The 21,731-nt window shown below is 39.2% G+C and overlaps 1 protein-coding gene and 1 pseudogene across 4 annotated transcripts in view; both read left to right on the top strand.

The window, feature by feature from the left end:
• LOC105491847 (Janus kinase 2) overlaps positions 1-21,731 on the top strand; it is a 162,034-nt gene that overhangs the window by 49,502 nt on the left and 90,801 nt on the right. For all 4 annotated transcript variants that reach the window (XM_011758564.2, XM_024796070.2, XM_011758566.3 and 1 more), the window contains one exon: positions 13,211-13,334. In XM_011758564.2, the coding sequence (XP_011756866.1) occupies positions 13,211-13,334 (124 nt within the window). The remainder of the gene's footprint in view (positions 1-13,210; positions 13,335-21,731) is intronic.
• Positions 13,341-21,727, top strand: LOC105491846 (casein kinase I pseudogene; annotated as a pseudogene).

The raw sequence follows: 21,731 nt of genomic DNA on the forward strand, positions 1-21,731 counted from the left end.
TTGAGGAATCACCACACTGTCTTCCACAATGGTTGAACTAGCTTACAGTCCCACCAACAGTATAAAAGTATTCCTATTTCTCCACATTCTCTCCAGCACCTGTTGTTTCCTGACTTTTTAATGATTGCCATTCTAACTGGTGTGAGATGGTATCTCATTGTGGTTTTGATTTGCATTTCTCTGATGGCCAGTGATGATGATCACTTTTTCATGTGTCTGTTGGCTGCACAAATATCTTCTTTTGAGAAGTGTCTGTTCATATCCTTTGCCCACTTTTTGATGGGGTCGTTTGTTTTTTTCTTATAAATTTGTTTAAGTTCTTTGTAGATTCTGAATATTAGCCCTTTGTCAGATAAGTAGATTGCAAAAATGTTCTCCCATTCTGTAGGTTGCCTTTTCACTCTGATGGGTAGTTTCTTTTGCTGTGCAGAAGCTCTTTAATTAGATCGCATTTGTCAATTTTGGCTTTTGTTGCTGTTGTTTTTGGTGTTTTAGAAATGAAGTCCTTGCCCATGCCTATGTCCTGAATGGTATTACCTAGGTTTTCTTCTAGGGTTTTTATGGTTTTAAGTCTAACATTTAAGTGTGTAATCTGTCTTGAATTAATTTTTGTATAAGGTGTAAGGAAGGGATCCAGTTTCAGCTTTCTACTTATGGCTAGCCAATTTTCCCTGCACCATTTATTAAATAGGGAATCCTTTCCCCATTTCTTGTTTTTGTCAGATTTATCAAAGATCAGATGGTTGTAGATGTGTGGTATTAATTCTGAGGGCTCTGTTCTGTTCCATTGGTCTATATCTCTGTTTGGTACCAGTACCATGCTGTTTTGGTTACTGTAGCCTTTAGCATAATTTGAAGTCAGGTAGCGTGATGCCTCCAGCTTTGTTCTTTGGCTTAGGATTGTCATGGCAATGCGAGCTCTTTTTTGGTTCCAAATGAACTTTAAAGTAGTTTTTTCCAGTACTGTGAAGATAAGTCATTGGTTGCTTGATGGGAATGGCACTGAATCTATAAATTACCTTGGGCATTATGGCTATTTTCACGATATTGATTCTTTCTATCCATCAGCATGGAGTGTTCTTCCATTATTTTGTGTCTTCTTTTATTCCGTTGAGCAGTGGTTTGTAGTTCTCCTTGAAGAGGTCCTTCACATCCCTTGTAAGGTGGATTCCTAGGTATTTATTATCTTCAAAACAATTGTGAGTGGGAGTTCACTCATGATTCGGCTGTCTGTTATTGGTATATAAGAATGCTTGTGATTTTTGCACATTGATTTTGTATCCTGAGACTTTGCTGAAGTTGCTTACCAGCTTAAGGAGATTTTGGGCTGAGATGATGGGGTTTTCTAAATATACAATCATGTTATCTACAAACAGGGACAATTTGACTTCGTCTTTTCCTAATTGAACACCCTTTATTTCTTTCTCCTGCATGATTGCCCTGCCCAGAACTTCCAACACTATGTTGAATAGCAGTGGTGAGAGAGGGCATCCCTCTCTTGTGTCAGTTTTCAAAGGGAATGCTTCCAGTTTTTGTCCATTCAGTATGATATTAGCTGTGGGTTTGTCATAAATAACTCTTATTATTTTGAGATACATCCCATCAATACCTAATTGATTGAGCGTTTTTAGCATGAAGGGCTGTTGAATTTTGTCAAAGGCCTTTTCTGCATCTATTGAGATAATCATGTGGTTCTTGTCTTTGGTTCTGTTTATATGCTATATTACATTTATTGATTTGCGAATGTTGAACCAGCCTTGCATCCCAGGGATGAAGCCCACTTGATCATGGTGGATAAACTTTTTGATGTGCTGCTGGATTCGTTTTGCCAGTATTTTATTGAGGATTTTTGCATCGATGTTCATCAGGGATATTGGGCTAAAATTCTCTTTTTTTTTTTGTATCTCTGCCAGGCTTTGGTATCAGGATGATGTTGGCCTCGTAAAATGAGTTAGGGAGGAATCCCTCTTTTTCTATTGATCGGAATAGTTTCCAAAGGAATGGTACCATCTCCTCCTTGTACCTCTGGTAGAATTGGGCTGTGAATCCCTCTGGTCCTGAACTTTTTCTGATTGGTAGGCTTTTAATTACTGCATCAATTTCAGAAGTTGTTACTGGTCTATTCAGGGATTTGACTTCTTCCTGGTTTAGTCTTGGGAGGGTGTTTGTGTTCAGGAATTTATCTATTTCCTCTAGATTTTCTAGTTTATTTGCGTAGAGGTGTTTATAGTATTCTGTGATGGTAGTTTGCTTTTCTGTGGAATCGGTGGTGATATCCCCTTTATCATTTTTTATTGCGTCTATTTGACTCGTCTCTCTTTTCTTTTTTATTAGTCTTGCTAGCAGCCTATCATATTTGTTGATCTTTTCAGAAAACCAGCTCCTGGATTCATTAATTTTTTGAAGGGTTTTTTGTGTCTCTGTCTCTTTCAGTTCTGCTCGGATCTTATTTCTTGCCTTCTGCTAGCTTTTGAATGTGTTTGCTCTTGCTTCTCTAGTTCTTTTAATTGTGATGTAGTGTTTCTATTTTAGATCTTTCCTGCTTTCTCTTGTGGGCACTTAGTGCTACACATTTCCCTCTATACACTGCTTTAAATGTGTCCCAGAGATTCTGGTATGTTGTGTGTTTGTCTCATTGGTTTCAAAGAACATCTTTATTTCTGCCTTCATTTCGTTATGTACCCAGTAGTCATTCAGGAGCAGGTTGTTCAGTTTCCTTGTAGTTGGGTGATTTTCATTGAGTTTCTTAATCCTGAGTTCTAGTTTGATGCACTGTGGTCTGAGAGACAGTTTGTTATAATTTCTGTTCTTTTACATTTGCTGAGGAGTGCTTTACTTCCAACTATGTGATCAATTTTGGAATAAGTGTGATGTGGTGCTGAGACTGAGTCTTGCTCTGTTTCCCAGGCTGGAGTGCAGTGGCATGATCATGGCTCACTGCAACCTCCGCCTTCAGGGTTCAAGTGATTCATCTACCTCAGCCTCCTGACTAGCTGGACTACAGGCACCCGCCACCACACCCAGCTAATTTTTGTATTTTTGGTAGAGACAGTGTTTTGCCATGTTGGCCAAGCTGGTCGCAAACCCCTGACTTCAGGTGATCTACCTGCCTCGGCCTCTCAAAGTGCGTGAGCCACTGCACCCAACCAGAATCTGTTTCTTTAATGGTTATAGTTCTATTGAAGTTTTAAATTTATTAATCTTTTTAAAGTTATATTTTTACAAAAATTGTCCATCTGTCTGTATTTTCAAGTTTATTGGCATAATGTTGTTCTAGCACTCTTTGTCTTCATAACTTATAATTATGTTTTTTTAAAGTTCTTAGTGTTTATCTGTGCCTGTTTTTTTCTTACTATCCTTGACAAAGATCTATTTTGCAAATAATCATCTTTTATTTTGTCACTTCTCCCTATTGGATTTTCATCATGTCCATCTGTAACCTTTCTTTGGGATTATTCTATTGTCTTCTACTATATTGAGTAGATACTTAGATCATTTGCTCTTATTTTCTAAAAGCTACAATGTTTCCTCTTGAGTTTCACTTTAGTTGTATTCCATGATTTTTAATACATGATATTGGTAATCATTATTCATTATAAATGCTTCTTAATGTATTTTCCTTTGACTTCTGAGTTATTTGGAAGTTATTTGTAAATAAAAGAATGAATACAAGTATACTGTTTAAAAGTTGCCACTAAATAATGTTATTATAAATAACTTGTTGAAATATTACCCATCTGTAAGTAGACGGTCGTGTTAATAATTTAAATTCAGAATTTAAGTCTTTGTTGTCAGTTTGTTATTTGTGTCATTTCTGTCTACAGTGGAAAATAGTGAAAACGTAGCTAGGATAAAATACTTCTGTGTTCTGTGAGCATTATGTTTTGAATATATAGGATTAAAATTTTTTACATATTCATTTTTGATTTAATTGAAGTATGGTCAGAGAACTTGGTATGTATGGTTATTCTGTGGAACTTCTAAAGACTTGTTTTGAGTTCACATGATTGTTGTGTTTGTGCTTGTGTCTGTACATGTATGCATATGTGTGAATGTTCTATATATGCTTGAAAATAGCTTGTATTATTTACTTGTGTGGTATAGGTATTCTCTTGGTTTTTTAGTTCAGTGGCTTTCAACCATTTGTGAATGTACCTTCTAAAAATATCTTTTAAGAAATTATGTATGCACTCACATTTTAAGTTGACATTAAAAATCTTTCATTGTAAATTAAAATAGCGCAAAGGATATAATTATTAGTGTATTGTGTAAAACTTGACACATTGTTCTTTTAAGAGTATTCATGACTTCTAAATATTTTTGTAATTTGATACCTATTAATTAAAACAACTCCCTCCCCACAACCACATACAAGCATGGATTTTTATTATACCTCCAGTTCAGGGAAACTTGAAAATTTGAACCAACCTTTCTGCAGAGGACAACTGAAAAAACAGATGAAATTAAAAAAAAAATATCTGCTTCAAAGAGTCTCAGCAGTTATATTTTAAAATATTGACATACCTCAGAGACATTGTGGGTTTGGTTCCAGACTATCGCAGTAAAGCAAATATTGCAATAAAGCAAATCACATGAAGTTTTAGGTTTCCCAGTGCAAATAAAAGTTATGTTTAAATTATTCTGTAGTCTGTTAAGTATGCAATAACATTATGTCCAAAAAAGTACATACCTTAATTGAAAAATACTTTATTGTCATAAAGCACTCACAATCATCCGAGCCTTCAGTGAGTCGTAATCTTTTTGTTGGTGGAGAGTCTTGCCTTGATGTTGATGGCTACTGACTGACCAGGATGGTGACTGCTAGAGGTTGGGTGGCTATGGCAATTTCTTAAAATGAGACAATGAAGGTTGCTGCATCAATGGACTCTTCCTTTCATGAAAGATGTCTCTGTAGTATGCAATGCTATTTGATAGCATTTTACCTGCAATAGAACTTCTTTGAAAATGGGAAGTTGATTCACTCAAACCCTGCCACTGCTTTGACTAAGCTGATATAATATTATAAATCCTTTGTTGTCATTTCAACAATATTCACAGCATCTTCACCAGGAATAGATTCCATCTCAAGAAACCACTTTATTTGCTCATCCTTAAAAAGCAATTCCTTATCTGTCCAAGTTTTATCACGAGATTACAGCAATTCAGTCACGTCTTCAAGCTCCACTTCTAATTTTAGTTCTCTTGCTACTTCTACCACATCTGCAGTGACTTCCTCCACTGAAGATTAAATCCGTCAGAGATCCACGAGAGTCAGAATCAGCTTCTTTCAAACTCCTGTTAATGCTGACATTTTGACCTCTTCTCATGAACTACAAATGTTTTTCATGACATCTAGAATGGTGAATTCGTTCCATAAGTTTTTTTATTTACTTTGCTTAGATCCGTGAGAGGAAACACTGTGACAGCCATAACCTTACAAAATGTGTTTCCCAAATACTAAGATTTGAAAGTCAAATTGCTCCTTGATTCATGGGCTGCAGAATGGATGTTATGTTAGCAGGCATGAAAACAACATGAAATTCAATGTACATCTTCATCAGAGCTCTTGGGTGACCAGGTGTATTGTCAAGGAGTAATAGTACTTTGACAGGAATCTTTTTTTCTGAGCTTTAGGTCTCAACGGTGGCTTAAAATATTCAGTAAACCATGCTGTATACAGATGTGCTGTCTTCTAGATTTTGTCATTCCATTTATAGAGCACAGGCAGGGTAATTGAGCATAGTTCTTAAGGCCCATAGATTTTCAGAATGGTCAATAAGCATTGGCTTCAACTAAAAGTCACTTGCTGCATTAGCTCCTCAGCAGAGAGTCATTCAGTTCTTTGAAACTTTGAAGGCAAGCATTGACTTCTCTCTAACTATGAAACTACTCCTAGATGGCATCTTCTTCCAACAGAAGGCTGTTTTGTCTGCACTGAAAATCTATTGTTTATCAGTGATCGTTCTTAGATCTTTGGATAACTTGCTGCATCCTCTCCATCAACACTTGCTGCTTTACCTCTCACTTTTATGTTAGGGACATGGTTTCTTTTTCTTTTTTTTTTTAAATTATACTTTAAGTTCTAGGGTACATGTGCACAACGTGCAGGTTTGTTACCTATGTATACATGTGCCATGTTGGTGTGCTGCACCCATTAACTCGTCATTTACATTAGGTATATCTCCTAATTCTATCCCTCCCTCCTACCCCCTCCCCACAATAGGACCCGGTGTGTGATGTTCCCCTTCCTGTGTCCAAGTGATCTCATTGTTCAGTTCCCACCTAGGAGTGAGAACATGTGGTGTTTGGTTTTCTGTCCCTGCAATAGTTTGCTGAGAATGATGGTTTCCAGCTGCATCCATGTCCCTACAAAGGACACGAACTCATCCTTTTTTATGGCTGCATAGTATTCCATGGTGTATATGTGCCACATTTTCTTAATACAGTCTGTCACGGATGGACATTTCGGTTGATTCCAAGTCTTTGCTATTGTGAATAGGGTCGCAATAAGCATACGTGTGCATGTGTCTTTGTAGCAGCATGACTTATAATCCTTTGGGTATATACCCAGTAATGGGATGGCCAGGTCAAATGGTATTTCTAGTTCTAGATCCTTGAGGAATTACCACACTGCTTTCCACAATGGTTGAACTAGTTTACAGTCCCACCAATAGTGTAAAAGTGTTCCTGTTTCTCCACATCCTCTCCAGCACCTGTTGTTTCCAGATTTTTTTAATGATTGCCATTCTAACTGGTGTGAGATGGTATCTCATTGTGGTTTTGATTTGTATTTCTCTGATGGCGAGTGATGATGAGCATTTTTTCATGTGTCTGTTGGCTGTATGAATGTCTTCTTTTGAGAAGTGTCTGTTCATATCCTTTGCCCACTTTTTGATGGGGTTGTTTGTTTTTTTCTTGTACATTTGTTTGAGTTCTTTGTAGATTCTGGATATTAGCCCTTTGTCAGATAAGTAGATTGCAAAAATGTTCTCCCATTCTGTAGGTTGCCTGTTCACTCTGATGGTAGTTTCTTTTGCTGTGCAGAAGCTCTTTAGTTTAATTAGATCCCATTTGTCAATTTTGGCTTTTGTTGCCGTTGCTTTTGGTGTTTCAGACATGAAGTGCTTGCCCATGCCTATGTCCTGAATGGTATTACCTAGGTTTTCTTCTAGGGTTTTTATGGTTTTAGGTCTAACATTTAAGTCTCTAATCCATCTTGTTTAATTTTCGTATAAGGAGTAAGGAAAGGATCCATTTCAGCTTTCTACTTCTGGCTAGCCAATTCTCCCTGCACCATTTATTAAATAGGGAATCCTTCCCCTATTTCTTGTTTTTGTCAGGTTTGTCAAAGATCAGGTGGCTGTAGATGTGTGGTATTATTTTTGAGGGTTCTGTTGTGTTCCATTGGTCTATGTCTCTGTTTTGGTACCAGTACCCTGCTGTTTTGGTTACTGTAGCCTTGTTAGTATAGTTTGAAGTCAGGTAGTGTGATGCCTCCAGCTTTGTTCTTTTGGCTTAGGATTGTCTTGGCAATGTGGGGTCTTTTTGGTTCCATATGAACTTTAAAGCAGTTTTTTCCAATTCTGTGAAAAAAGTCATTGGTAGCTTAATGGGGATGGTATTGAATCTATAAATTACCTTGGGCAGTATGGCCATTTTCACAATATTGATTCTTCCTATCCATGAGCATGGTATGTTCTTCCATTTGTTTGTGTCCTATTTTATTTCACTGAGCAGTGGTTTGTAGTTCTCCTTGAAGAGGTCCTTTACATCCCTTGTAAGGTGGATTCCTAGATATTTTATTCTATTTGAAGCTATTGTGAATGGGAGTTTACTCATGATTTGGCTCTCTGTTTATCTGTTACTGGTATATAAGAATGCTTGTGATTTTTGTACACTGATTTTGTATCCTGAGACTTTGCTGAAGTTTCTTATCAGCTTAAGGAGATTTTGGGCTGAGACAATGGGGTTTTCTAAATATACAGTCATGTCATCTGCAAACAGGGACAATTCGACTTCTTCTTTTCCTAACTGAATACCCTTTATTTCTCTTGCCTGATTGCACTAGCCAGAACTTCCAACACTATGTTGAATGGGAATGGTGAGAGAGGGCATCTATGTCTTGTGCCAGTTTTCAAAGGGAATGCTTCCAGTTTTTGCCCATTCAGTATGATATTGGCTGTGGGTCTGTCATAAATAGCTCTTATTATTTTGAGATACGTTCCATCAATACCGAATTTATTGAGAGTTTTTAGCATGAAGGGCTTTTCTTCATCTATTGAGATAATCATGTGGTTCTTGTCTTTGGTTCTGTTTATGTGTTGGATTACGTTTATTGATTTGCATATGTTGAACCAGCCTTGCATCCCAGGGATGAAGCCCACTTGATCATGGTGGATAAACTTTTTGATGTGCTGCTGGATTCGGTTTGCCAGTATTTTATTGAGGATTTTTGCATTGATGTTCATCAGGGATATTGGTCTAAAATTCTCTTTTTTTGTTGTATCTCTGCCAGGCTTTGGTATCAGGATGATGTTGGCCTCGTAAAATTAGTTAGGGAGGATTCCCTCTTTTTCTATTGATTTGAATAGTTTCAGAAGGAATGGTAGCAACTCCTCCTTGTACCTCTGGTAGAATTCAGCTGTGTATCTGTCTGGTCCTGGAGTTTTTTTTTGGTTGGTAGGCTATTAATTATTGCCTCAATTTCAGAGCCTGCTATTGGTCTATTCAGGGATTCAACTTCTTCCTGGTTTAGTCTTGGGAGAGTGTAAGTGTGCAGGAAATTATCCATTTCTTCTAGGTTTTCTAGTTTATTTGCATAGAGGTGTTTATAGTATTCTCTGATGGTAGTTTGTATTTCTGTGGGGTTGTTGGTGATATCCCCTTTTATCATTTTTTATTGTGTCTATTTGATTCTTCTCTTTTCTTCTTTATTAGTCTTGCTAATGGTCTATCAATTTTGCTGATCTTTTCAAAAAACCAGCTGCTGGATTCATTGATTTTTTGGAGGGTTTTTTGTGTCTCTGTCTCCTTCAATTCTGCTCTGATCTTAGTTATTTCTTGCCTTCTGCTAGCCTTTGAATGTGTTTGCTCTTTCTTCTCTAGTTTTTTTAATTGTGATGCTAGGGTGTCAATTTTAGATCTTTCCTGCTTTCTCTCGTGGGCATTTAGTGCTATAAATTTCCCTCTACACACTGCTTTAAATGTGTCCCAGAGATTCTGGTATGTTGTATCTTTGTTCTCATTGGTTTCAAAGAACATCTTTATTTCTGCCTTCATTTCATTATGTACCCAGTAGTCATTCAGGAGCAGGTTGTTCAGTTTCCATGTAGTTGAGCGGTTTTGATTGAGTTTCTTAGTCCTGAGTTCTAGTTTGATTGCACTATGGTCTGAGAGACATTTTGTCAAAATTTGTGTTTATTTACATTTGCTGAGGAGTGCTTCACTTCCAACTATGTGGTCAATTTTGGAATAAGTGTGATGTGGTACTGAGAAGAATATATATTCTGTTGATTTGGGGTGGAGAGTTCTGTAGATGTCTATTAGGTCTGCTTGGTGGAGAGTTGAGTTCAATTCCTGGATATCCTTGTTAACTTTCTGTCTCGTTGATCGTCTAATGTTGACAGTGGGGTGTTAAAGTCTCCTATTATTATTGTATGGGAGTCTAAGTCTCTTTGTAAGTCTCTAAGGACTTGCTTTATGAATCTGGGTGCTCCTGTATTGGGTGCATATATATTTAGGATAGTTAGCTCTTCCTGATGAATTGATCCCTTTACCATTATCTGATGGCCTTCTTTGTCTGTTTTGATCTTTGATGGTTTAAAGTCTGTTTTATTAGACACTACTATTGCAACCCTTGCTTTTTTTGTTTTCCATTTGCTTGGTAGATCTTCCTCCATCCTTTTATTTTGAGCCTATGTGTGTCTCTGCATGTGAGATGGGTCTCCTGAATACAGCAAACTGATGGGTCTTGACTTTATCCATTTTGCCAGTCTGTTTTTTAACTGGACCATTTAGTCCATTTACATTTAAGGTTAATATTGTTATGTGTGAACTTGATCCTGTCATTATGATATTAGCTGGTTATTTTGCTTGTTAGTTGATGCAGTTTCTTCCTAGCATCGATGGACTTTACACTTTGGCAGGTACCAATGACTGGTACCTGTTGTTCCTTTCCATGTTTATTGCTTCCTTCAGGACCTCTTGTAGGGCAGGCCTCTCTAAGCGTTTGCTTGTCTTATTTCTCCTTCACTTATGAAACTTAGTTTGGCTGGATATGAAATTCTGGGTTGAAAATTCTTTTCTTTAAGAATGTTGAATATCGGCCCCCACTCTTTTCTGGCTTGTAGAGTTTCTGCCGAGAGATGTGCTGTTAGTCTAATGAGCTTCCCTTTGTGGGTATTTCGACCTTTCTCTCTGGCTGCCCTTAAGATTTTTTTCCTTCATTTCAACTTTGGTGAATCTGACAATTATGTGTCTTGGAGTTGCTCTTCTTGAGGAGTATCTTTTTGGCGTTCTCTGTATTTCCTGAATTTGAATGTTAGCCTGCCTTACTAGGTTGGGGACGTTCTCATGGACGATATCCTGCAGAGTGTTTTCCAACTTGTTTCCATTTTCCCTGTCACTTTCAGGCACACCAATCAGATGTAGATTTGGTCTTTTCACATAATCCCATATTTCTTGGAGGCTTTGTTCATTTCTTTTTACTCTTTTTTCTCTTGACTTCTTGCTTCATTTCATTCATTTGATCTTCAATCGCTGATACTCTTTCTTCTAGTTGATCGAGTCGGTTACTGAAGCTTGTGCATTTGTCACATAGTTCTCATGTTATGATTTTCATCTCTGTCAGCTCTTTTAAGGACTTTTCTACATTGGTTATTTTAGTTAGCCATTCGTGAAATCTTTTTTCAAGGTTTTTAGTTTCTTTGCGCTGGTTATGTAGTTCCTCCTTTAGCTCTGAGAAGTTTGATCGACTGAAGCCTTCTTCTCTCAACTCGTCAAAGTCATTCTTCGTGCAGCTTTGTTCCGTTGCTGGCAATGAGCTGCGTTCCTTTGGAGGGGGAGATGTGCTCTGATTTTTTGAATTTCCAGCTTTTCTGCACTGCTTTTTCCCCATCTTTATGGTTTTCTCTGCCTTTGGTCTTTGATGATGGTGATGTACTGATGGGGTTTTGGTATGGGTGTCCTTTCTGTTTGTTAGTTTTCCTTCTAACAGTCAGGACTCTCAGCTGCAGGTCTGCTGGAGTTTGCTTGAGGTCCACTCCCGACCCTGTGTGCCTGGGTTTCAGCAGCGGAGGCTGCAGAAGATAGAATATTGCTGAACAACGAGTGTTGCTGTCTGATTATTGCTCTGGAAGTTTCGTCTCAGGGGTGTACCCAGCCGTGTGATGTGTGAGGTGTCGGTCTGCACCTAGTGGGGGATGTCACCCAGTTAGGCTACTCAGGGGTCAGGGACCCACTTGAGCAGGCAGTCTGTCCATTCTCAGATCTCAACCTCTGTGCTGGGAGAACCACTGCTCTCTTCAAAGCTGTCAGACAAGGACATTTACCTCTGCCGAGGTTTCTGCTGCTTTTTGTTTAGCTATGCCCTGTCCCCAGAGGTGGAGTCTACAGAGGCAGGCAGGCCTCCTTGAGCTGTGGTGGGCTCCACCGAATTCGAGCTTCCCGGTGGCTTTGTTTACCTACTTAAGCCTCAGCAATGGCGGGCGCCCCTCCCCCAGCTTCGCTGCCACCTTGCAGTTAGATCTCAGACTGCTGTGGTAGCAATGAGGGAGGCTCCGTGGGCTTGGGACCCTCCGGGCCAGGTGTGGGATATAATCTCCTAGTATGCCGTTTGCTAAGACCCTTGGTAAAGCGCAGTATTAGGTGAGCGTTACCCGATTTTCCCGGTGTTGTGTGTCTCAATTTCCTTTGGCTAGGAAAAGGAATTTCCTTCCCTCTTGCGCTTCCCAGGTGAGGCGATGCCTCGCCCTGCTTCAGCTCTTGCTGGTTGGGCTGCACTCCAACCAGCGGATCAGCACCAACTGTCCGACCCGCCCCAGTGAGATAAACCTGGTACTTCAGTTGAAAATGCAGAAATCACCCATATTCTGTGTCGCTCATGCTGGGAGCTGGAGGCTGGAGCTGTTTCTATTTGGCCATCTTGGGTGCGCCCCCTCGGTTTCTTTTCTTAAACTTCATGAACCAACCTCTGCTACCTTCCTACTTTTCTTCTTCAGTTTCCTCACCCCTCTCAGCCTTCACAGATTTGAAGACAATTAGGGCCTTGCTCTGGTTTAGGGTTTGACTTCAGGGAATATTGTGGCTGGTTTGATCTTCTATCTAGACCACTCAAACTTTTGTCACATCATCAATAAGGCTGTTTTGCTCTCATCATTTATGTATTTACTGCAGTAGCACTTTTAATTTCATTCAGAAACCTTTTCTTTGCATTCAGAACTTAATTGACTGGTGCAGGAGGCCTGGCTTTTAGTCTATCTTGGCATTTGATATACCTTCCTCACTTAGTTTAATCATTTGTAGCTTTTGATTTAGAGTGAGAGATATGAAACTCTTCAATATATGAAACTCCTCCTTTCACTTGAATGCCTAGAGGCCATTGTAGGATTATTAATTGGCCTATTTTCCATACAGTTGTATCTCAGGGAATAGAGAGGCCTAAGGAGAGGGAGAGAGACAGGAATGGCTATTGCTGGAGCAGTCAGAACACACACAGCATTTATTGCTTATGTTTGTCATCTTATATGGGCACGGTTCATGGCGGCCCCAAACGATTACAATTGTAATGTCGAAGATCACTGATCACAGATCATCATAACTGATATAATAATAATGAAAAAGTTTGAAATATTGCAAGAATTAGCAAAATGTGTCATAGAGACACAAAGTGAGCACACGCTGTTGGAAAAATGGTGCTGACAGACTTACCAGATTCACAGTTGCTGTAAATCCTTATTTTGTAAAGGAAAAAACCCCACAATATCTGCAAAGTACAATAATGCAGAGTGCACTAAAACGAAGTATGTTTGTATAAAAAAAGATTGTGATTAATAATTCAGTTGTAGGGAGTGGAATATCAAAAGATTTCGACTGCTACTGCATTTCATTCTGATTTTAAGAGTTGTTACTTTAGCCTCATTACAAATTATAGGTGCTATGTAAATGTTCTGTTGTGTATCTTTAATAATTCCTTTCTCTGCTTCTTTTCTAGGTATCACACCTGTGTATCATAATATGTTTGCTTTAATGAGTGAAACAGAAAGGATCTGGTATCCACCCAACCACGTCTTCCATATAGATGAGTCAACCAGGCATAATGTACTCTACAGAATAAGGTACTTTCTTCAGTAAAGTAACTTACTTAGTGCTGAAAGGCAAAATGGGAGAAATTATCAAATATTTTTAAATTGCAAGGTAGTTAATACCAGAGACCTGAACGAATTAGTTAGCACTCATTTTAAGATTTCACTTAAGATTCTGTTTCTCCATCAGAGAAACTGTTCATACATGTTGTTTAAGTAGAATAGTCTGAGAATAAAGCTGTTTTGGTGGGATGCCACTTAACTCCTTATGATTATAATTAAATAAGTAAAACAAAAATCAGAATGGGCTTTATTAACAAAATCCTAAATGTTTGGGATATTGCTGGTTTGTGCAATGTTTTGTGCAATAAAATTCAATTTCACATCTTATCTTTATAAAGAACTTTTTAAAAAGTTGTTGTGAAGAAAAGAGACTTTTCCCAGTGTGTATTTGCAGCTTCAAATTGTAAGTTAATTTATATAATTTATGGTAATGTGTCATGCCTATTTAGAGAAATCTAATAGTATTTTTTTACTCGAAAGGATGAAACAAAGATATGTTTGATTTGTGTCTCATAAATACCTGTGATTTTTCTAAGCATTTATATATATATACACACACACACACACACACACACACACACATAAAATTCATCATAACTTAAGGAGGTATTAAGATTTCCACATTAAAGATAAAGAATTTAGAGCACTGAGAAACAATATTACTCAAATTTATTCATGGTCACACAGCTAGGAATTGGGAGTCAGGTTCAAATCCAAGCCTAGTTTGCTTCATAAGCTTGCCTCTTAACCACCTCATGTGTACTTCATTAAAGAGATAATGTATATATAGTATTTATTATTGTGCCTATCACTTCGTGCTCTCTCAGTAAATTTTAGTATTGTTTTGCTTCTTTCCCTTCCTCTATTCTATATACAAATATGCAATTGGATGTGTTTGCATTTACTGATATCTAATGTATAATTTGCACTGAGTTCAAAAAATTATTTTTGAAATAATTATTGAAAAGACGGTGAAAAAATCAATAAATGTTCAAATAAATAATAGATGTACAAAAATCAATAACATTATTATATGCAAGCAACCACTTAGATAAAGAAAATCCTATTCAATATAGTTACAAAAACCCTTAACTAACCAGGAATGGTTTTAATAAGAGAAAACACAAGACGGTATAGGAAAATTAGAAACTTATTTGAAGAATATGAAGAATTAGGACATAATACTGGAATGGGCAGATGGAATATGACAAAGATCAATTTCTCTTACACTATGTGCTTAGCTCTAAGCCAATTAAAATCCTAAAAAAGGCATTTTAGGGAATTGGACACATTACTATGTTAATTTAGAATTATTAAATAAGATAGCCATGAGAAAGAAGACTTATCTGGGAATTGTAAAATATTTTGTCCCAGGAGATATTTTCACATTATATGAAACTGCAAAATGGTATCTATTATTTTATTTTTTTTATTTTTTATTTTTTTGAGACGGAGTCTCGCTCTGCCGCCCAGGCTGGAGTGCAATGGCCGGATCTCAGCTCACTGCAAGCTCCGCCTCCCGGGTTCACGCCATTCTCCTGCCTCAGCCTCCCGAGTAGTTGGGACTACAGGCGCCCGCCACCGCGCCCGGCTAGTTTTTTGTATTTTTTAGTAGAGACGGGGTTTCACCGTGTTAGCCAGGATGGTCTCGATCTCCTGACCTCGTGATCCGCCCGTCTCGGCCTCCCAAAGTGCTGGGATTACAGGCTTGAGCCACCACGCCCGGCCTGGTATCTATTATTAAAGCCACATAATTAAATTCAGAATCATAACCTAAATAATGAGAATGTTGGGGCCAGTATATCTTGAAAGTACTCCTTCATACATATAGAAACATAATATATGAAGAAATCTTTTCACGTTAATGTGGAAGGGAGAGATTAGTCAATAAATGGGGATGGGATAGTTGATTAGCTGTTTGAAAAATTTTAGCTTCTTTCTTTATAATGTATATCAGATAAATTATAGATTGATTAAAGATCAGATTGATATGTAAATAGAAATGTAAAGAAAATCAAACTATAAAAGTCTGAATTGGAACTGAATTCAGGTCCTTGGGAAAATACCATTTAAGCTGCAAAACAACAGAAGAAATCTTATGGGAATGATTGCAATTGTCGACTATAAAAATTTTCAGATGTCTGAAGGTTTCCTCTTAAAATGAAAAGGCAAACTGTAAAGATTGTTTCAACAAATCAGATAAAAGGTTAGTATTCTTATAAGTATAAAATTAAAAACACAGTATCCATTAAACAATTACTTAATGTACATGAAGAAATAGTGTCACTAGTTATGAGAATAATGCACATAGTTACAACTATTTGTTGGTCTCATAACTAGTGATGCTGAGAATTTTTTGAAAACGCCATTAATGATTTGTTCTTCTTTTGTTAAATATTTCTTCATGTATGTTAAGTAATTGTTTAATGGATAGTGTTTTTAATGCCAACAAATTAGAGGATCAAGATGAAATGGACAAATTCCTAGAAAGACACAAGTTATGGGAACTGCTAAAAGAAAGAACAGAAAGTTTGAATAGGTCTATGACAAGTAAAGATATCAAATTAGTAATTTTTATAAAAGCCCAGGCCCAAGTGGCTTCACTTGTGAATTCTGTCACACATTAAAAGAATTATTACCAGTTATTCACAAAAAATAGCAAAGGAAGGAGGATTTCCCAACTATTTCTGAGTTCAGTATTACCCTGATAACAAATTCAGACGAAGATGTCTAGAAGAAAAGAAAACTACAGACCAATGTTGTAGGTAGAAAATCAACAAAATACTTGCAAATTGAATCCAGCAATACAGCTTGAATATGTCTTATCTGAAATGCTTGCGACCAGAAATGTTTTGGATTTTGGATTTTTTTTCAGATTTTCAGAATATTTGCAGAGTATACACTGGTTGAACATACCTAATTTAAAAATCTAAAGTCTGAAATGCTCTAATGAATATTTCTTTTGCACATCAGGTTAGTGCTCTAAAGGTTTTGGATTTTGGAGCATTTCAGGTTTCAGATTTTCAGATTAGGAATGCTCAGTGTGTTTACAAAAATATTAAATACCATGACCAGGTGGGATTTATCCCAGGAAATACAAGGTTAGTGCAACTTCCAAAAATCAATCAGTGTAATATACCACATTAATAGAATAAATGACCAGAACCACATGATCATCCCAATAGACACAGAAAAAGTATTTGATAAAATCCAGCATCCCATCATTATAAAAAATCTCAACACAATAGGAATGGCAAGGAACTTCCTCAATTTGTTCAAGGGCATCTATAAAAAAATCCAAAAGTAATGTCGTACTTAATGGTGAAAGACTGAATGCCTTCTCTCTATGATCAGGAATGAGATGAGGATAGCTACTCTTACCACTTTGATTTAACACTATACTGTAGATTCAGGGTAGGGAAATAAGAAAAAGAAATAAAAGGCATTTATATTGGAAAATAAGAAGTAAAACTGTAGTCATCCCGCTGTATCCATGCGTTTTACATCCATGGATTAAACCAACTGCAGATTGAAAATATATGGAAAAAAAGTTGTGCTTGTACTGAACATGTACAGACTTTTTCTTGTCATTATTCCTTAAAGAATACAGTATAACAATTATTTACATAACATTTACATTGTATTAGATATTATAAGTAGTCTAGAGATTTTAAAGTATACTGAAGTATGTGCACAGGTTGTATGCAAATAGTATATCAGGAACATGAGTATTTGCAGATTTTGGTATGTGTGGGAAGTTCTGGAACTAGTACTGCATAGATACCAAAGGATGATTGTGTAGTCACAGATTACATGACCTTGCATATTAAAAATCCCAAGGAATTAATAAAAAACTATTAGAACTAATAAATGAGCTCAGGTCAGTTGCAGAATAGAAGATCAATATATAAAAATCAGTTGTATTTCTATACACAGACGAACAATCCAAAAATGAAATTTAAAAAATTTCATTAACAATAGCATAACAAATTTTTAGGAATAAACTTAACAAAAAGTGTAAAATGTATACACTGAGAAATATAAAACATTATTGAATGAAATTAAGGAAACACCTAAATAAATGGAAAGATATCTTATAGAGGACTTCATATTTTTAATATGGCAATACTCCTTAATTGATCTGTATGTTCAGTGCAATTCCTACTGAAATCCTAGCTTTCTTTATTGCAGAAATTGACAAGTTAATCATAAATTTATATAAAAGCAAAGGGACTTAGCATAGCTAAAACAGTCTTGAAAAAGAACAAAGTTTGAAGACTTTACTTCCTAATTTCAAAATTTATTACAAAACTACAGTAATCAAGACAATGTAGTACTAACTTAAGGATGAATATACAGATTAATGGAAAGGAATTGACAGTCTCAATATAATTTCTCACATTGATGGTAACTGATTTTTGATCAGGGTGCCAAGACAATTCATGGGCAAAGAATAGTCTTTTTAAATAATAGTGCTGGGACAACTGGATATCCACATGTAAAATAATGAAGTAAGACATCTACTTCACACTATATACAAAAAAAAAAAAAAAAAAGCTTAAAGTGGATCATAGGCCTATATATAAGAGCTAAACTTATTAAAACTCCAAGAAGAAACACAAGTCTTTGTGTACTTAGATTAGGCAGTGGTTTCTTAGATATGACACCAAAAGCTCAAGTGACAAGAAAAATAGTTGTTAGACTTTATCAAAGTTAAAAACATTTGTGCGTCAAAGAACACTATCAAAAATGTGAAAAGACAACCCACAAAATGGAAGAAAATGTTTGGGAATCATACATTCTGATAACTGTCTTATCTCCAGAATATAAAAGAATTCTTACAGCTCAACAATACAACTTAATCTAAAAAGTAGGCAAGGGACTTGAATAGACATTTTTCCAAATAAGACATACAAATGGCCAATAAGCATGTAAAAAGATGCCCAACAGGCGGGCCCCAGAGCGGGCTCAGGGGAGTGTGGCATGCCAGGCGCCTCCCGCCGGGAACATACGGAGGCTGGCCCAGGCGGCACAGGAGCTGGAGCAGGGCCCCAGTGGGCGTCCGAGCCCAAGCGGAAGTGGGAGAAGGGCTGGAGCGGGAATCCGCGCCGCGCTGCTGAAGCCTGGCCGGCCGCCCAGACACTGCCTGCGGCCCGGCCATGGCAGAGCCAAGGAAAGGATCTCTATACAAACAAATACGTGGCTGTCAAATTGGAGCTGATGAAGTCCCGGGCCCCACAGCTGCACCTGGGGTACTGGTTCTACAAGCGGCTCAGCGCCACTGAGGGCGCCCCTCAGGTCTACTACCTACTACTTCGGCCTGTGCTGGAAGTACAACGCTATGGTGCTGGAGCTGCTGGGGCCCAGCCTGAAGGACCTGTTCAACCTTCACGCTGAAGACAGTGCTCCCGATTGCCATCCAGCTGATCGCACGCATGGAGTATGTGCACACCAAGAGCCTCATTTACCAGGACGCGAAGTCCGAGAACTTCGTGGTGTGGCGCCCGGGGACCAAGCGGCAGCTCGCCATCCACATTATCAACTTCAGGCTGGCCAAGGGGTACATTGGCCTTGAGACCAAGAAGCACATCCCGTACCGTGAGCACAAGAGCTTGACAGGCAGGGCGCGCTACATGAACATCAACATGCAGCTGGGCAAGGAGCAGAGCCACTGCAGTGACCTGGAGGTGCTGGGCCACATGTTCATGTACTTCCTGTGCTGCAGCCTCCCCTGGCAGGGGCTCAAGGCCGACACGATCATGAGCAGTACAGAATATCGGGAACACCAAGCGCACCACGCCCATCAAAGTGCTCTGCTAGAACTTTCCAGAGGAGATGGCCACATACCTGCACTACGTGCGGCGCCTGGACTTCGAGAAACCCGACTGTGACTACCTGTGGACCTCTCCACCGACCTCTTTGACCGAAGCGGCTTCGTGTTCGACTTTGAGTACCACTGGCCCAGGAAGCCCTTGGCGACCCCCATCGGCACCGTCCACACCAACCAACCCTCCCAGCCTCAGCTTTGGGACAAAGATCAGCCATACAGCAAAAACCAGGTGCTGACCTCCACCAATGGGGAGCTGAATGTGGACGACCCCATGGCCGGCCAGTCCCGCGCCTATTACGGCGCCTGCAGAGATGGAGGTGGGCGATGAAACCAAATGCTGCTGTTTCTTCCCCTTGAATCTTCTCCGTGCAGCCCCTTGGGGCGTGAGCTTGTGTGAGGCCCTTGGGGCCCACCCACAGCAGCCCAGGGCCAGACTCTGGCTGGAAGCCGGGACGCAGACTTAAGGGCCTGCGCCTGTCTCGGCCGGTGGCCCCATCCCGTAGACGAGGGGTCACTTCCTTCACATAAAACTGGCCAAAATTTCTATACCTGTGTCTAGTCCGCCCCTCCAAGAGCATTAACTATTTAAAACAAGGAAAAAAGTTGGGGGGGAAGACCCCTTCTACCCCCAACCCTGCCCCTCCATTTCTTTGCTGAAGTGAGTAGTGCGATCCTGGAGGCCCTCAGGGCTGAGGCCTGGCTCTGGCCCCGGCCCCGGCCCCGGCCCCAGCCCCGCCATCCGCCCCCGTTAGCTTCATAAAGTCTAGCTTCTCTCCCTCGATCCAAAGGCCGTTTTCTGGAGGGGAGGGCAGGCCTGGCCTGGAGTGGTGCTGTGGGGCCATCTTGCCCAGGCCCACCTGGGAGGTACACAGGCATTGCTGCCAGGGGTGAGGCTGTGCCCCAGGCTCCCCCAAAACTAAACGGGAAGGGAGGGGTGGGGCCGCGGCTGAAGCCAGCTCCGCACCCAAAATGCTGCACCAAAGCTGAAGCGCCGCAGTCACGGCCACTGCAGCCTTTCCCAGCCTCGTCCCGGCGAGGGGCAGGTGGGCCCTGCTAGGAGGGTGCTTCTCGAGGCACCTGTTCCCGGAGGCTGTGCTCCGACCCTCAGAACCTGAGGCGGGTGGGCCGGCTGGCGTCTCCCTGCTCGGCCCCTGGGCTCTGCTGCATGGGGGCGCGCAGGCAGGGGGCTTCCTGTCTCTGTGCTCTGCCACCCGGCAAGCAGCCGCAGACAAAATGCCTTAAAGCCCCCGGCTCAGCCCCGTAGGTGTATGTGCAGGGGCCTGGGGGCGGCTCAGGACTGGCTGGTGGTCCCCCAGCGGGTCAGCTTGAGGCCGTGCCCAGAGCGGTGGCCGTGAATCTGGTTTTTGCTTTACCAAGTGTACAGAAATGGCATTTATGTTTCTCTGATGCTCTTTTGAAGCCATACAACTTAGGGGCTTTTTAAAAAGAAAAGAAAAGAAAAATGAACCCCCCCCCCCAAAAAAAAGATGCCCAACATCATTGGTCATTAGAGAAAAGCCAATCAAAACCACAATGGGATAATCATAGATCTACAAGGATGGCAAAAATCAGAAAGACAAAAATAACAAGTGTTAGAGGATTTGGACTAGTTTGGAAGCCATATATTGCTGTTGGGAATGTAAAGTGGTGCTGCTACTTTGGAAAACAGTTTGGCCATTCCTCAAAAGGATAAACACAGAGTTACCATATGACCCAGCAATTCTACTTCTAGATATATATGCAATAGAAATGAAAACATATATCCACAAAAACTTGTACATGACTCTTCATACCAGCATTATTCACAATAGCAAAATAATAGAAACAGTCCCAAATGTCTGTCCGGCGATGGATACAGAAAAAGTGGTATATTCATACAATGAAATATTAATTTGGCAATAAAAGGGAATCAAGTAATGATACATGCTCTAATGTGGATGAACCCTGAAAACATTATGCTGAGTGAAAGAAGGTAGACAGGCCACATGTTCTAAAATTAGAGTGTGGTGATATTTGTATAATGCTATGAATAAACTAAAAACATTGAATTTTACACTTTAAGTGGGTGGACTTTATGGCATGTAAATTATATCTCAATAAAGGTGTTACTAAAAGACTCAATATAGAGTATTCTTTGTTTCTTTGAAGGACAAGTTTTTAACTTCTATTTCTCCAAAGAAGCAATTATTTGTTTTTATGCCAAATTAGCATTTTCAGATTCTCTAATGGTGTTACTGGATTAAATTATGTTTTTACTTTTTGTTAAGGTTTTATTTCTACATTTTTTGTTTCTTATTGCTTCTACATTTTGTGCACTGAAGGAGGTTGTATATTGATTTTACACTTACATTTCTTGTACTTTCTGCCTATATTAGTGTTATCCACATATCCTTTTGTCTCGAATTTATATTTAATACTGTTAGCTGTGTTTTCTAAGTATGGGATAATACCTTTCAGTATGCTGTAGGTGACTATATATAGATAGTGTGTTTGTATATTAACTGTTTGGAAGCTGACCAAATGTTTTTATTGTCTTG

The sequence above is a fragment of the Macaca nemestrina genome, chromosome 14 (assembly GCF_043159975.1).
Source record: "Macaca nemestrina isolate mMacNem1 chromosome 14, mMacNem.hap1, whole genome shotgun sequence".
NCBI lineage: Eukaryota > Metazoa > Chordata > Mammalia > Primates > Cercopithecidae > Macaca > Macaca nemestrina.